General features: G+C 62.5%; 1 protein-coding gene across 2 annotated transcripts; it reads left to right on the forward strand.

Annotated features, from left to right (window-relative positions):
- Positions 1-11349: 11349 nt before the first annotated feature.
- On the forward strand, positions 11350-13957 carry CCDC188 (coiled-coil domain containing 188). 2 transcript variants are annotated; one of them, XM_005613848.4, is made up of 9 exons: positions 11350-11952; positions 12109-12216; positions 12365-12469; positions 12608-12664; positions 12767-12826; positions 12945-13009; positions 13186-13243; positions 13457-13506; positions 13589-13957. In XM_005613848.4, exons 1-9 carry the CDS (start codon positions 11446-11448, stop codon positions 13773-13775), a joined length of 1197 nt encoding a protein of 398 aa, XP_005613905.1. In that variant the 5' UTR covers positions 11350-11445; the 3' UTR covers positions 13776-13957. The 2 variants fall into 2 exon arrangements, with proteins under 2 accessions (XP_005613905.1, XP_014584133.1); XM_014728647.3 differs by having other exon boundaries at positions 13460-13506.
- Positions 13958-14299: the final 342 nt, after the last annotated feature.

Here is a 14299-nt window from a genome sequence, read left to right on the forward strand (position 1 = left end):
AATTGTTGGTAATACTTCTTGAACACAAACTTCTCTACGCGTTTGCTCCCTCCCGGGGTGAGGCAGGGAGGGCCCACCGGCCTCTGAGTGGAAGGCCCTGCCCCAGTGAGTGCGTCCTGGGCCCTGGGCAGGACCCAGCTCCCTCCACACCCCACAGGGCCCTTAATGCATGACCAGGAGTATGGCCCTCTCCCCGAGGCTGCACCCCCAGCCCCAGGCCGGCAGTCTCTCTGAGGCCTGCTGGGAGGATGGCATCGGGGAGACTGCAAAGTGTCCACCACGTGGCAGGCACCCACTGACAGCCCCACTGTCCCAAGGTCAGTCCCCAACCACTCGCTCTAGGCCCATGAGCTCCCACAGGCCTTACTGCCCACTCAGCCCCACGGCAGTCTCCAGCGTCCCCAAGAACTCTGGCTTCGGCTCTGTGACCAGCAGACACTGGAGGAGCCACCAGGAGCCACTCTCCTCGTGTGCACGGGCAGCTGCAAGGATGGGACAGCAGTGCTGGTGGCTGAGTGGGGCTAGGGATTCCTGGGGCAGGATGGAGCTGGCACCACGGAGTGACATTATGCGATCCCAGTGACCTAGCAGCACAGTGGGCACAAGCTCCCCACTCACTCCCTGCTGTTCTGAGGGTCCTCACGGTAAGGCCACCCCACCGATGCTGGTCCTCAGCTGGCAGCACGCCCTAGGGCCCCTGGTGGGCACCATCCCACTCTGTCCTCATGGCCTGCTGTGCAGAGGACACTGTGTCACCCCATGTCCCAGGTGAGGAAACCAAGGCTCAGAGGCAGGAGACTGGCAAAGCCAGGCTCTGCCCGCCTTGCCCAGATGCAGACTCTGCACAGCTGATGCCACCCAGCTGCTTCTGCCAAGCACCCGGCCTCGACCCCAAGCCACTCCCTTGGCTCCCACAGCACTGGCGCTCCCTAGCTCTGGGGAGGCCACAGAGGCTACATGCCAGCCTGGGTGATGCGGGTGTGGACAGACTGGGGACTCCTCTGCCCATTCTCCACCCACGGTGGCTTCCTCTGCTTCAGCCTGGTCATATAGAACTTGAGTCACTGCTGAGACAGGAGGGGGCACTGGGAGTGTCCATGAACTGAGGGCACTGGGAGTATCCATGAACCGTGGACACTCAAAGGCCCAAGTTCTTCAAGACCTGCTGAGCCTGCCCTTCTTCCCTCCTCACAATGTGCTCCCCAACGAGTAGCCATGTCTGACGTTCCGCCAGTTGCCATCAGACCAGTGTGGAGGCTCCTATGCTGGAGCAATTATTGCCAAATGATGGCGAACTCAAACGTAGTGTGGGCTTGTCAACATGGAGTTCCAATAGTGGTGGTGATGGCACAGTCACAGAGATTGTAGTGATAGTGGTAGTGGTGATGATGATGGTGATGATGGTGAAGGTGGTGGTGATGATGATGGTGATGGTGGCGATAGTGGTGGTGGTGAAGGTGGAGGTGGTGGTGATGGTGAAGGTTGTGGTGACGGTGAAGGTTGTGGTGATGATGATGGTGGTGATGGTGGTGATAGTGGTGGTAGTGAAGGTGGTGGTGATGATGATGATGGTGGTGGTGTTGATGGTGGTGGTGATAATGATGATGGTGATGGTGAAGGTGGTGGTGATGATGGTGATGGCAATGGTGGTGGTGTGGTGATGGTGGTGGTGGTGGTGGTGAAGGTTTTGGTCATGATGCTGGTGTTGGTGTTGCTGGTGGTGATGGTGGTGAGGATGGTGGTGAAGGCAGTGGTCACAGTGGTGGAGGTGAAGTGGGCAGGTAGTCACAATGATGGTGGTGATGGTGGTGAATGTGATGGTGGTGGTGGTGATGATGATGGTGATGATGGTGAAGGTGGTGGTGATGATGGTGGTGGTGGCGATAGTGGTGGTGGTGAAGGTGGTGGTGATGGTGGTGGTGGTGGTGATGGTGGTGGCGGTGGTGAAGGTGGTGGTGATGATGGTGGTTGTGGTGGTGATGATGGTGGTGACAATGGTGGTGCCAATGGTGGTGGTGTGGTGACAGTCATTGTGATGGTGGTGGTAGTGAAGGTGGTGGTCATGATGGAGCTGTTGGTGTTGGTTGTGGTGGTGGTGAAGGTGGTGGTCATGATGGTGGTGTTGGTGTTGCTGGTGGTGAAGGCAGTGGTCACAGTGGTAGTGGTGAAGGTGGGCAGGTAGTGGCAACGATGGGGGTGATGGTGGTGATGGTGGAGGTGACGGTGGCAATGATGGAGGTGATTGATGGTAATGATGGTCATGTTCATGGTGACAGCAGTGATGATGGAAACTGATTCTCCAGGACCCAGAGTGTCCAACAAGCAATGTCGTTGCCCAAGCACCTCTGCCCCAAACAGCCACTGGCCCCTTCCCTGCCTGGTGGGCTGTCCTCTGGAGGCAGGAAGAAGGAGAGCTTGACCAGACCTGACAGGACAGCGGTATATCTTGAGCTCAGAGAGAACATTTAATCTTAGTTAAAAATAAATAAGTCCAATTATCGGAGAGGGAAAAAATAGCCTAGTATTTACTGCAAGTGAATCGAAGGTAATTACTCTGGGAAAAGTCCCCTTTAAGGATGTTGGGCACCATACCCTTCCTGTCGGCGTCACGACTGGCAGGTGGGCCACTTTGCAAGCCTGGTGGGAGGGAGCAGGGAAGGATGGCCCTGCCTCCCCCCAGGGAGTAGGTCCCCCTTCTGTCCTTCAGGGCAGTGGCTGCAGGGATAACAATGCCCTCTCTTCCCTGGCCAGTCCCCAACTGTTGGCCAGGCCTTGACCCATCATCCCTGGATTCCTGGACACCGTCCCAATCCAGACTCTGGCAGAGGGATGACTCTGGACATCCCCAGGCCCTTGACTTGTCCACTCTGTTGCTTATCCACTGTATGACCCCAGACAAGCCCTTCACCTCTCTGAGCCTGTGTCTCACCTGGAAAATGGGTGATAAGGCAGCTGCCCCCCAAAGGGGTGGTCCATGTTGATGGTCTGTGTCCCTTTAGCAGGAAGCAGGGAGAAGCTGGCCTGTGACAACAACCTGTCTGCTGTGTAGACAGCAGGGCCTCGCCTTCCCTCCCCAGAAGCCAACTCAGCCCAAGGGGTTCACCATAAGCACCTCCCCCAGGCTCCCAGCCTGGCCCTAAGACAGAACCCTGAGCCTCAAAGCCTCTTAGGCAGGGTGGTACCGCGCAGGCCTCTTGAGGCAGCGGCTGCTCCTGCTCACCCTGGCCGGCCCTGGGCAGCCTGCAGTCAGGTACAAAAGGACTTTCAGGAGTAGCAGAGCTGGATCTGGGGCCAACTGCCTAGCTGGGCCCAGGACCCCCGCCCCGAGTCTGCTGATGGCCTGGCAGACCTCCCACCCCAGCCTGGGGGCCTCCTGCCAGCCCCCTTCTGTGTGACCTGGCCCTGCCGGCCTCCTCTCCCCTTCCTGGTCCCCTGGTGAGTGAGGTCACCTCCCCCAGAACCAGCGCCAGGGTCTGCTGGGATTAGGGGGCCTGGTGGTGACCCCAGCCCTGATCCCCAGGCCACAGGAGCCCGGCCCTGTGCCTGAGTGCGCACACGGCCGCAGGTGATGAGCAGGAGGAACCACCGCTGTAATTAGCAGGAAACGTGCCTCCTTTGCCGGGAGGAAAATCCCATCTTGGAAATACTCATCTGATGCAAGTTCAATTTCACCCGCGGGGCCATAAACCCTTTTTCCAATCACCTGGTGCCATTGGCCGCCAGCGCCGTAATCCTGGGGATGTTATTTAGAGCCAAGACATCACAAAAAAAAATAACCAGGTCTGAGCCCCACAAGGAGCCCCCTCCGTTCCCCGCAGAGGCTTCGGGAGACAGACGGTGCCCAGCTGGGCAGGGACGTGGGCGTCCTGGGCAGCCACCGAGTCACTTCATGGCCCTCCGTGACCAGGCCGGCAGGGCCGGAGACAGGCCCTTCCTGGGGGGCAAGGTTGAGGCCTGGCAGCTCAGCCCACTCTGCCCTGTGGCTCTGCCCCAGCAGACACTGCCCCCGCGTCCCGACACCGCCGCCTGGCCCCATCCTCCCCGGGATTCGTATCATCTCACAGCCTTTCTTTAAAAATCGTTCCTTGATTACTGAGGGTAATGCTGAAAATATGTAATTGAATCTCCAAGAAATTACCATTTTTATAACTTGTGCCCAGTTCCTGAGATAAATTAAACGTCTCCCTCGTATGGCGAGTGGCTCGCAGCGCGTCCGTGAGGAAGACACTGCCCTTCGCGGTCGATGCGGGCCTTATTCAGAAGAGCGCTCCCGGGCGGCTCCACGGCGCAGCTCCCAGTGGGCAGCAGTTGGCTCCAGAGGGCTGGCCGGCTGCATACTCCAGTGGGCGGGCTGGTGGGTGGGCGGCTCCTTTGCTGGGTAGTGGGCTGATGGTGTGGGTCACTGGTGGGGCCTGAGGCCAGAGGAGGGGACAAGGTGGAGGAGGGGCAGCTGTGAGCAGTCCTGGCGGGAGGGAGGGAGGGTGACCCACCTGCCCCTCCAGTGGACCCAAGTTGACCTCAGGGAGCCAGCTGCCCGCCAGGCTGGGCCGGGCACCTGGGGTCCCGTGGCACCTCCAGTCAGCCCCTGAGAGGCTCGGAGGGGCCAGCAGGGAGTCGGTTGGTGGTATGTTGGTCGGCTGGCGAACGGGCAGTTGACGCGCCCCCTGCCAGCTGGGCAAGCGGGCGGCCTTTCACCTTCTCGGCCAGGAAGCCGGAGCTCCCGGGCTGTGGACTGAGTTTGCTGCAAGTGTCTGCAGGCTGCACTCAGCAGACCCCACTTCAGAGGACATAACAGCGAGATGTCACAAGGGAAAGCCTAGAGAGGGGTGCACCGGTCTCTGCTTCCCGGGACAGAAGGAGGGAAGCCCGAGGAGCTACTTCCACTGCAGACGTCCAGGCGGACTCCGGCCAAGGGCAGTGAGCTCAGGTCACCAGGAGCCTGGAACCGGGCACTGAAGGCTGACCTTCTCCTGGAAGGTCAGGAGGCCTTGGGCTGAGCCCTCTGCTGATGGAGAGGGGACTGGAACGGGGCGGGCCAGGGAGGATGATGGACAGCCCAGGAAGGGACTGGGTACCCTGCACCCCCGTGACTATGCACCGCCTCCTCTCCATCCCCACCTGGCCCCCCAGGGGGCCCTGCAGCCCAGGGCTCATCAGGAGGCCCTGGTGGCATCATCGGTCTGGAAAGCCTGTGGTCAGGCGGCAGTGTGTGACTTCAGTCCACTTGGCAGCCGTGTGCTCTGGAGCAGGGTGAGGGAGCTCCGACAGCCGTCATCACACCCTTCCAGCCACGCGGAGCTACAGTCACGGGGACAACTCCTGGGGACGAGGCCCGGCCCAGGCCCCAAATGCCCAGGGTTGAGAGGGCCTGTGCCCCGTGCTCTCTCCGGCCTGCAGCCCCGTACCCTAACTCAGAGCTTCCAGCCCACCCCCAGGCCCTGCCCACTTGCCTCTGACTTCTCAGGTCCTGCCTGGTCCTGACAAGGCCCATCCCCAGATCCCGGACAGCCAACCTCACCACCCCTGCTCTCAGCCCCACACCCGGGAGCCTGTCTCACCAGGACAGGGCGCGGACTGCTGGCCTGGCTCCAGGAAGCAGGGCTCGTGAGGCCCCCGGGCTGCCCAGGGGCCTGAAGGCCTCAGTAAGGGCTGGCTCACCTGATGCTGAGAGGTGGCACCTTGGGTCTTCAGACCCAGGGCTGGGGAGCCTGAACTGAGACTCCCAAGGCCCTGACCCCAGCACACAAGTCAACATCTGGTGTGCACACCTGGATGCTGTTGCGAGAAAGAACAGTGGTGGTCATTCTCAATTTGGGGGCCGAGGCAACGCTTAAAAGTGGGGTTCTCACATCCCTTACCCCTGCCTGGTCTCCTTCCTAGTCCCCATCCACAGCCTCCTGGGCAACTCCTCCCTGTGGCTTGTGTCTTGGAGACCCTGCAGTGACCCCTGTCCTGACTCCACTCTGGCCCCCTGAGGGCGGCAGTCCTCTCACTGCTGTGCCTCTGCTGCCTCTCAGCTCTCAGCACCTGAGCCACTTCCTAGCCAAGGCCTCACAGCCCGACCGACCACCACGGTCGCAGGCCCTGGCCAGAGGCAGCTGTGCCCCCAGGACCCCTCACACCACCCTGCGAATGACAGAATGACCCAGGGCTGCCAGGCAGGGCTCTGTGCTGGGGAAGGAGCCCCAGCCCCTTGAGAGGGAGCAGGCGAGGGCCCTTGAGGAGTGCGGGGTGAGTCCCAGGATGATTGATTTCAATGTTCAGTGTGAACAGTGGGGTGGAACCAGCAAAGGACATTTCCACCCCACAACGGCCAGCTGCTGCCCCAGGCCCTCACAAAACCACAGATCCAAGTGGGAGGAGGTTTCTCCCCTGCACTGTCCCTCCCTCTCTAGAAGCTTCAGCCTGGGCAGACCGCCCCCCACCCCCCCACCACCGCTCCTCCCCGCCCAGGGGCGGCCCCCTGCCCTGGGCTTGGGGTCCCCTGACGCCTGCAGCTGGTCCGCAGGGCTGTGGCGCCATCTGGTGGTGGATCCTGGGACCTACACCTTGGCTGGCCAGGAGAACAAGAGGCGTCCTTCAGGGGTGGGAGCACCTGCCTCAAGGAATACCAGCGCCGACTGTGGCCGCTCGAGGTCTCCGCCCCTCACTGACCTTCGGTCTCTCACTCAATCCCTTCGGGCCCATGGCCCAGGCACAGGGACAGGCCAGGAGCTCATGGCCCATCACCGTCCACGCCCAGCAAGAGCTGGCTAGGGACAGAGGCAGAGAGCTGGGTGAGCAGGCATCCTGGATTCTGGCCCCAGTAAGGACCTGGTGAGGTGACCCTGGCACTGACCATCAGGCACTCTGGCCACGCTGGCTCTCTGGGCACCACTGTCCAGCTGGCAGGGGTAGATGGGCATGGGGGACAGAGAAAGTGCTGAGCCTAGCTGGGTGAGATCCTCTGGGGGGGGGCGTCTCTGGGCCCAGGCAGGGGTGGGCACATCCGGTTCTCCTTCCCTGGAGTGCAGGGGCCCACGCAGCCCCCAGCATGGCCCCTCCCCAGCCTGGAGCCCTCAACGCCTCGGCTGATGGTAATTTATTGGGGCTGCATGTCCCTGAGAGGATTTTCCTTGACATTCTTATTATCTTTTCTGATTCTTAAATAAAAAATGTGAGCAGCGGGTTCTGGAGAGTCACCCAGGAAGGGAAGACAAATGACCTGCCACAGCCCATGCCCAGGGAGCTGCTCGGCTGTGCTGGGGACAGGGCAGACAAAGGGTCTACTGCCCCAGCCTGGGCCTGTGCAGGGGGACCGCCCAGGGTGGCTCTCAAGGGCCCGCCCACCCAGCACCCTCCTCTGCCTTTCACCTGCACCCTATTCCTAGGGCCCGCCTCAGCCTGTCCCCCATCCAGAAGGGCTGCCCCCACAGGCTGGGGAGGGGAGGGCGGCTCCCTGTGCTCAGCCACATGTGTCTGCTCACCCAGAGCGTGCCCATCCTCTGGCCCTGGGGTGGGGCAGTCACCCCTCAGGCCAGCCCATCCTTCTCATGGCCACACCCAGTCCTGGCTCTGACTCTAGAGGCCCCTGAGAGGTGCAGGACCATCTGCAGAGCCCCAGGGGCCCCACCAGTGGCCACCTTCTGTCTGTTACACACTCAGAGCAAAGGAGAACTCATCCCACCCCTGGGAAGGAGGCGAGGGATCAAGAGGGACCTGCAGCCCCTGGCGAGGCAATCACCCCCAGCCAGGCTGCATCAGGAAGCCTGCAGGGCCTGAGGGACACACAACGTGCCTCTGAGGGCTGGAGGGGGAGGGCCTGGGCCAGGAGCCCGGGTTAGGGGGCACAGAAATGGGGCTCCTCCCAAGGAGCTGCAGCTCACCCAGGGACCCCGAATTCCATCTGCTGCAGACCCGCTTCCCAGCTTTTGAAATCAGCTCAGGACATTGAATGTCGAGGCTACAGTGAGTCCCGGGCAGGAGCGCCCCAGCCATTGCTCAGGGCAGGAAGGGTGTGGGCATCCACAGCCACCTCTCCCTCCCCAGCCCCACCCCTGCTCCCAGGCTCCAGGCTCCCTGAGGCCATTGGGCGTCATAGCAACTTGGGCAGGAAGTGGCTGCCATGGCAACTGGCGACCAGGGAGACGCAGGCTGCCTGGCAGCAGGGGCCGTGGCCTGGAGCTCCCCACAAAGTGCACTCGAGCCCCACTTCCCGCCCATGGCCAGGAATTCCGACCGGTGCCTGCACCCAGAGCAGACTCACATCCACCCCGACACGGGCGCCCTGGAGCCCAGGCTCCATGCAGACCCCACCACCCCAATCCAGGACACTGATTTTCAGGGTACTTTGCATACATTAGCATATCTGTCCCTATACATGGAAATGCCGCCAGGACTATGGATCCCAAGCATCCGCTCTCGCTCTGAGAGCCCCCCTCCACTGGGGCGTTCTAGAGCTGAGGGCCACATTGCAAGGACCACAGGGAGGGGGTGAGGAAAGTTTCAGGGACTTGGGGTCTTCAGGGCTGGGCTCTGAGCCACCAGCAAGCCTTCCAGACGGGGGCACAGCCTAGGTAAAGGTGGGGGTGCAGCAAGCTGCGTGGGGCTCCCCAGCCGAAAAGGAGGCGCCCTGGGGCCATGGGCAGGGGAGGATGTGCAAGTGGGGCAGGGTTCCTGTGTCATCAGGGTGCCCTGGGCACCTCCTCGAACCCGCCCAGGGATTGCCGCTGCCTTCAGGCCTTGAAGCCCAGCCTGGATGGCCACAGTGAGACACAAGGACCCCAGGCAGCTGTGGCTGCTGTTCTTACAGGAGGAAGGACCTCTCTCTCCCCATGTAATGTTCCCAGGCACCCACCGGCACCTGGCAGGCTTGGGCACCAAGCACAGGATGCAGTCCCCACCCCACCTCCCGGCCCCCTCCCCACACCAGCTGCCAGCTGCCCAGAGTCGTTGCCCCATCCCCCTTCCTCATGGCCCTCGTGGCCAGCCACCTCACCTGGGAAGTCCTCCAAGAAGCCTTCCTTGGCCCCCACCTTGAGTGGCCCCCAGATGGGTACTCTGAACTGAGCCTATCCCGAGACCCACGAGACTCCAGATAGGAGCCTCAGGGCCGAGGCTGAGGGGGTCTTGGGGGAGGAATCCCATGGGGCCCTGCCTCCCTCCAGTGGCTGAGCAGACTCCCTAGCTGGCTGGGCAGTTCGGGGGACAGATGATGCCTGAGGGGGGCTCAGGCCTATCCTTCCCAGCTCACGCCCAGCCACAGCCTGTCCTTACTGGCTACATAGACACCCCCTGTCAGAAACACGGAGGGGCCTCTGGGGCTAGGGCCACAGGCATCCGGCCTGGCGCAGCCTGCGGACTGTGCACGCCACCTCCTTGGTTGGTGAGCTCCCCACCAGCGGCCCCCGCAGTATATCCATCCCACAAAGGCAACAGGAGTGAGACCACCTGCGGACAAGGGATTTCAACAAACTGCTTAAGACAGGAAGTAGGGGTGGACTGAGCAGCGCAGCCCAGGTGCAGACGAAGCAGGGACAGAAACACGGGGCTGGCTAAGGCGTGGCTTGGGGTGACCGTCCAACACTTGTGAGGGACAGCGGGTGACACGGGGACTGCCCAGGCCGACTCCCCCAGCCATCCCATCCAGACCGCAGCCCTGCAGTCTGCCTGAGGCGGGAGGCCGCCCTTCCAGGGGCCTGGCCCTCAAGAGCTCCGGGTCCTCGCGGGGAGAGACCCTGGCTCTCTCCTGCCTCCCTTCCACACAGGAGCAGAAAAGCCGAACACTGAGGATAGTGTCTGATGGGAAATCCTAAGACCGAAGACAAAAAAGAACCACAAAGAGAACAGAGAAAACACAGGAAGAAAAAGCTCCTCCCCCAAAACCCACTTCATCCCTACAACAAAACAGGACGCTCTGAGGAAAGAGGAGGGGTCACTTAAAGGACAAGCGAGCTGGGTTAGAAATCCAGAACGTGGTTGCTGGAATTCGGACCAGCAGCTGTGGTGCGAGGCCCCCTCGAGCTCCTGTGGGAGAATTCCCACTGAGCTGATTCTCTCCCAGCCCGACATCCAACAAGTGTGAGGACAGAGCAAGATGCCTTCAGGCCTGTGAGGGGCCTCATCATGTGTCCCACGTGACAGGCCACTCCAGAACTTAGTGGCTAAAGCAAGCACAATTAGCCCGGAGCTTGGTGGCCCGGCCAGCCCCGGGGGGTGGTTCTCCGCGGGTCTCACTCTGCTTGTCAACCCACCTTCAGGCAGCTGGGACCAGCTGGGATGACAGAAGCCTCCCTCCCCGTGACCTCAAGTCCTACAGGAAGGCCACACCTCCCCCACAGCAGACACTCTCCAGAACAGCAAGAGAACGATCTCGGCCCTACACATGAGCGTTGTTCAAGCTCTGCAGCCCGCAACTTAGTGACAGCCCATCAGACTAGTGAATCCCCAGGCTAGCCCAGAGTGCAGGGTGAAGGGAGGGGCTCCATCTCTTTCTGTGAAGGGACAAAGTCACATTGCAGAGGGGCAAGGACGCCAGGAGAGGAGGGATTTGTGGCTGTTTCTACTACATAGGGACTCGAGTTTCATCTGATCTACCTTTCTGAGGATGTTACTTGAGGATGTGCTTCCACCACACAAGGGAGGAAACTGAGAGAGAGGAGGACATGGAAACAGGGGCTCCAGGAACAGTGTGGGGGGCGGTAGGACAGACAGCAGAACAGAATGTTGGAAAGAAGGGAGCAGAAACAAACCAGGGGCCTGAGTCTGGCTCCACCACAGGAGTGTGCTCTGTGGTCACTAACGGGGCCTCTGAAGCAGCAGAGGGCAAGCTCGAATCTGCTTCCATTGCTCAACAGGAGGGCGGCCTTGGGCCAGCGACTAAATGTCTTCATGCCTCAGTGTCCCCACCTGTGAAGAGGATATAGTAATTGTCCTTAGAGGACCATTAAAGTAAATGTTCAATAAATAATATATTTTTTTAAAAACTTGGAGCTATTTTAGGCAAAAAAGCCAGATTGTGGGATGATCACCTCTGTGAAGGGAGAGCAGTCATGGTGCTCAGCTGCGTGGGATGTGCAGCTGTCCCGCGAAGCAGGCGCTGAGGCAAGGACCTCGAGGTGGAGGGAGGTGGTGCTGGACACCTGGCTGCTGTCCAAGTTTGTCTCTGCCATGTGACTGTACCACCTGTGTTACAAGCAGGTGAGGGGTCGGGGGCATGCAGACAGGGTGACCAGGTAGGCACTTGAGTAACAGGGGCGCTACCTTCCCTGGGTGGGTCCCACTAGCCCTGGCTCTGGCCACCGCCCTGGCCCATTGTGACCTCCCTGGCCATGCCTAGACCTTTGTGACAGGCGCCCCTGAGGCAGACCTGTGAGCCGTGACACCCAGAAAGCCCTCAGTGAGAGAGTGGCAGGTTGGACCAGGCCAGAGCCTGGACCTGGGGTCAGGAAGGGGTCCCAGGGAGGTATGGAGGGGCCGAAAACCCTGGCCCCCTGTGGCCACTCCCACCCCCAGTGCCCCCAATCCCCAGCTTCGAGCAGCCACGGAGGATGCTTGGACCCACCCTGCCAAGGGTTTGTAAGGTGGCCCTGTCTGGTGCCTCTCAGCTCCACTCACTCAATGGAGTCAGCCAGGCCTTTCCCAGCCCCAGGGGCAGGGGGCAGGGTGCCCCGGGTAGGCAACGAGGCCCCGGGTGGCTTTCGTGGAAGTGAAGAGGGAGAGATGCAGCGGCAGAGACCGAGAGACCCAGCGGGGGCAAGACAAGGACAGATGGAGGCAGGGCTGGGGTGGGGCTGGTCCCTGCACTCAGGACAAGAACAGGGGGCCCCCAGGCGGGGAGGCGGCCCCAGCTCAGGGCCTGTGGGGGCAGGGACCCCAGCCTCACCCAGGGCAGCCCCTTCCCAGCTCCAGAGTGTGCCCCTGGGGCCTGCAGAGCAGTCCTTCCTCCAGCTGGAGCAGGAGAACCAGAATCTGGTGAGTGAGGGGCCTGTGGCGGCTGCAGGGCTGGCCCGGGCTCAGAGCCTGTCTGTGTAATGGGCTCATGGCAGTTCCCAGCCCCCGCCGCGTAGGTCTCCTGCCTGAGAAGCAAGCGGCTGTGATGGGCCTTCTGTTTCTCTGCCCCACCCCCAGAAAAGGCAGAACCAGGACCTGCGGGAGCAGCTGGGAGCCCTGCTGGGGCCAGGGCAGCAGTTCCTGCCCCTGTGCCCGGAGCACTCGAGCTGCACTGCCCTGGCCTGGGTGAGTGCATGCAGAGGCCGGCGGGACAGAGGGAGGGGGGCTGGCAACCACGCTGTCACTGCACGTACCACGCTCCAGCCCGCTCCGAGCAGTCCCGGACTCAGATGTGGCCGTGGCCTGAGGGCTGGACCCTTTGGCTCCTCCACAGCCCCCGGAGCAGGCCGGCCCCCGGCCCCCAGAGGACAGGCCACCCTTGCAGCTGCTGCGGCGGGAGCTGTGCCGGGGCGAAGAGGCCTTTGTGCAGCAGTCCCAGGTGGGCCAGGGAGCTGGGCGGTGGGGCCGGGTGGGGGGTGGGGGGGTCCTCCATGCAGCAGTCCCAGGTGGCAGAGGAGGAGGGAGCTGACCACCACGGGCCCTACCCATGCCCACACTGTGCCCCTCCCTCCCCTAGAACGAGCTGCAGCAGATCCGACTGTCCTTTGAGAGGAAGAAGATGGCCATTACTGAGGTGCCCACTGGGCTGGGGTGGGAGGGGGCGCTGGGGAGCCCAGCGGGTGGGGCACATGGTGGATCTAACTCAAGGCGTGACCCGGCCTCCCCCTCCCACCAGGTGTGGGATGGCGTGGCCGAGGTACACATGGCCCTGAATAACCAGGCCACCGGGCTCCTGGTAGGTCCCTGAGGCGACACCCAGAGGATGAGGGGCAGGGCCTGGTGCGGTGGCGAGTGGCAGGGGCACAGCAGCCCCATCGAGGTGGAGTACACGTTTTTCCTCCTCTGTCGCCCAGAACCTCAAGAAGGACATCCGGGGCGTGCTAGACCAGATGGAGGACATTCAGCTGGAGATTCTAGGGTGACATGCAGAGTTGGGGGCCTGAGGGGCCTGGCTAAGCCGGGATGGGGGCAGGGGTCCTGGTCAGGATGGGCTGGACCAATCCCTGACCCCTCTCCAGTTCCACTGCACCAGACCAGGGGGTGGTTGCAGGCCGGGGCGGGCGGCACATGTTCCTGACTGTGTGACCCCCCCAGGGAGCGTGCCCAGTGCCGTACCCAGGCCAGGAAGGAGCAGCACATGGCATGCATAGCGGTGAGCCCCACCCCACACCCTCTCCCAGGCTCCCGCCCTGGAGGCAGACAGGTGGGCTTCGGTGGAGGAGGCCCCAGGGCGGGAGCCCCACTGGGAGCCAGGTGACCAGAGACATCTGGGTGGGTGCAGGCGCCTGCCCTGGGCAGGGGAGCAGGGACCCACCGCACCGGGCCCCCTGCCCGGGTCAGACTCTGACTGGCCCCTCCCCGGCAGAAGGCACGGCCACCACTGGGATGTTCCGAGGGCCTCAGAGGCCAGTTCTGGTAGGTGGCTGCGTGAGCGCGGGCAGAGCCCATCCCCACCATCCCCGCAGCACCCTTGCCCCCTGACGGCCGCCGCCCGCAGGCTGCTGGCCCTGAGGCTGCTGCTGGGTGCCCTGCTGGCCTGCACGGCCGCCTACGTGTACGTGGTGGACCCCGTGCCCTTCGAGGGGCTGGTGCCGCCCCTGCTGAGCCGCGCCGCCGTCTGGAAGCTCCGGGCCCTGCTGGGCCCGTTCCTGCGCCTCGAGGTGGACGACTTCCTGCCCTTCTAGGCCAGAGGCCCAGCGGCCCCAGGGAGGAGGAGGCCAGGCAGCCGGCGGCCCCAGGTGCCCAGCAGCTGTGCCGGCCCCTGCTCCCGCACTGCTGGGTACAGTCCCGGCCAGGAGCCTCTGAGAAGGGTGGCGGCGGGGTCTGTCCTGAGGGCTGGGCCTGAGGACATATAGTGGTGACACACGTGGTGTGTGAGCTTGTTTCCATGGAAATGGGGGGCAGGAGGCTTTGCCACCTTCTGAGACACATCTCACAGGGGGGTCCCTCAGGGTGGTGCCCCCACCTCAGCCCCCACGCCCCATTCTCCCACTGGACAGCCGCCCCTCCACAGGAAGCCCCCAGCCTGTCCCTGGCACCCGGGAGGGCTCTGAGCCAAGGTTGTCACAGGAGGGTCTCCACTGTGAGCACCAGGGGTCCTCAGGCCTCATCCCTGCGGCAGGGCCCAACTGGGGGACCTCAGTGATGAGGCCCTCAGCCCTGAATCTGCTGGCCCACTGACCTCCCACCCCTCACGTAACCCCAGTCC

The sequence above is a fragment of the Equus caballus genome, chromosome 8 (genome assembly GCF_041296265.1).
Source record: "Equus caballus isolate H_3958 breed thoroughbred chromosome 8, TB-T2T, whole genome shotgun sequence".
In the NCBI taxonomy this organism is placed as follows: domain Eukaryota; kingdom Metazoa; phylum Chordata; class Mammalia; order Perissodactyla; family Equidae; genus Equus; species Equus caballus.

Bases quoted from the DNA above. Each gene is read 5' to 3' on its own strand.
- CCDC188 (XM_005613848.4), top strand. From the start codon at position 11,446: ATGGAGGGGCCGAAAACCCTGGCCCCCTGTGGCCACTCCCACCCCCAG. The intron at 12,217-12,364 runs GTGAGTGCATGC...GCTCCTCCACAG, and splicing joins GCTGCACTGCCCTGGCCTGG to CCCCCGGAGCAGGCCGGCCC. The intron at 13,507-13,588 runs GTAGGTGGCTGC...CGCCGCCCGCAG, and splicing joins GGCCTCAGAGGCCAGTTCTG to GCTGCTGGCCCTGAGGCTGC.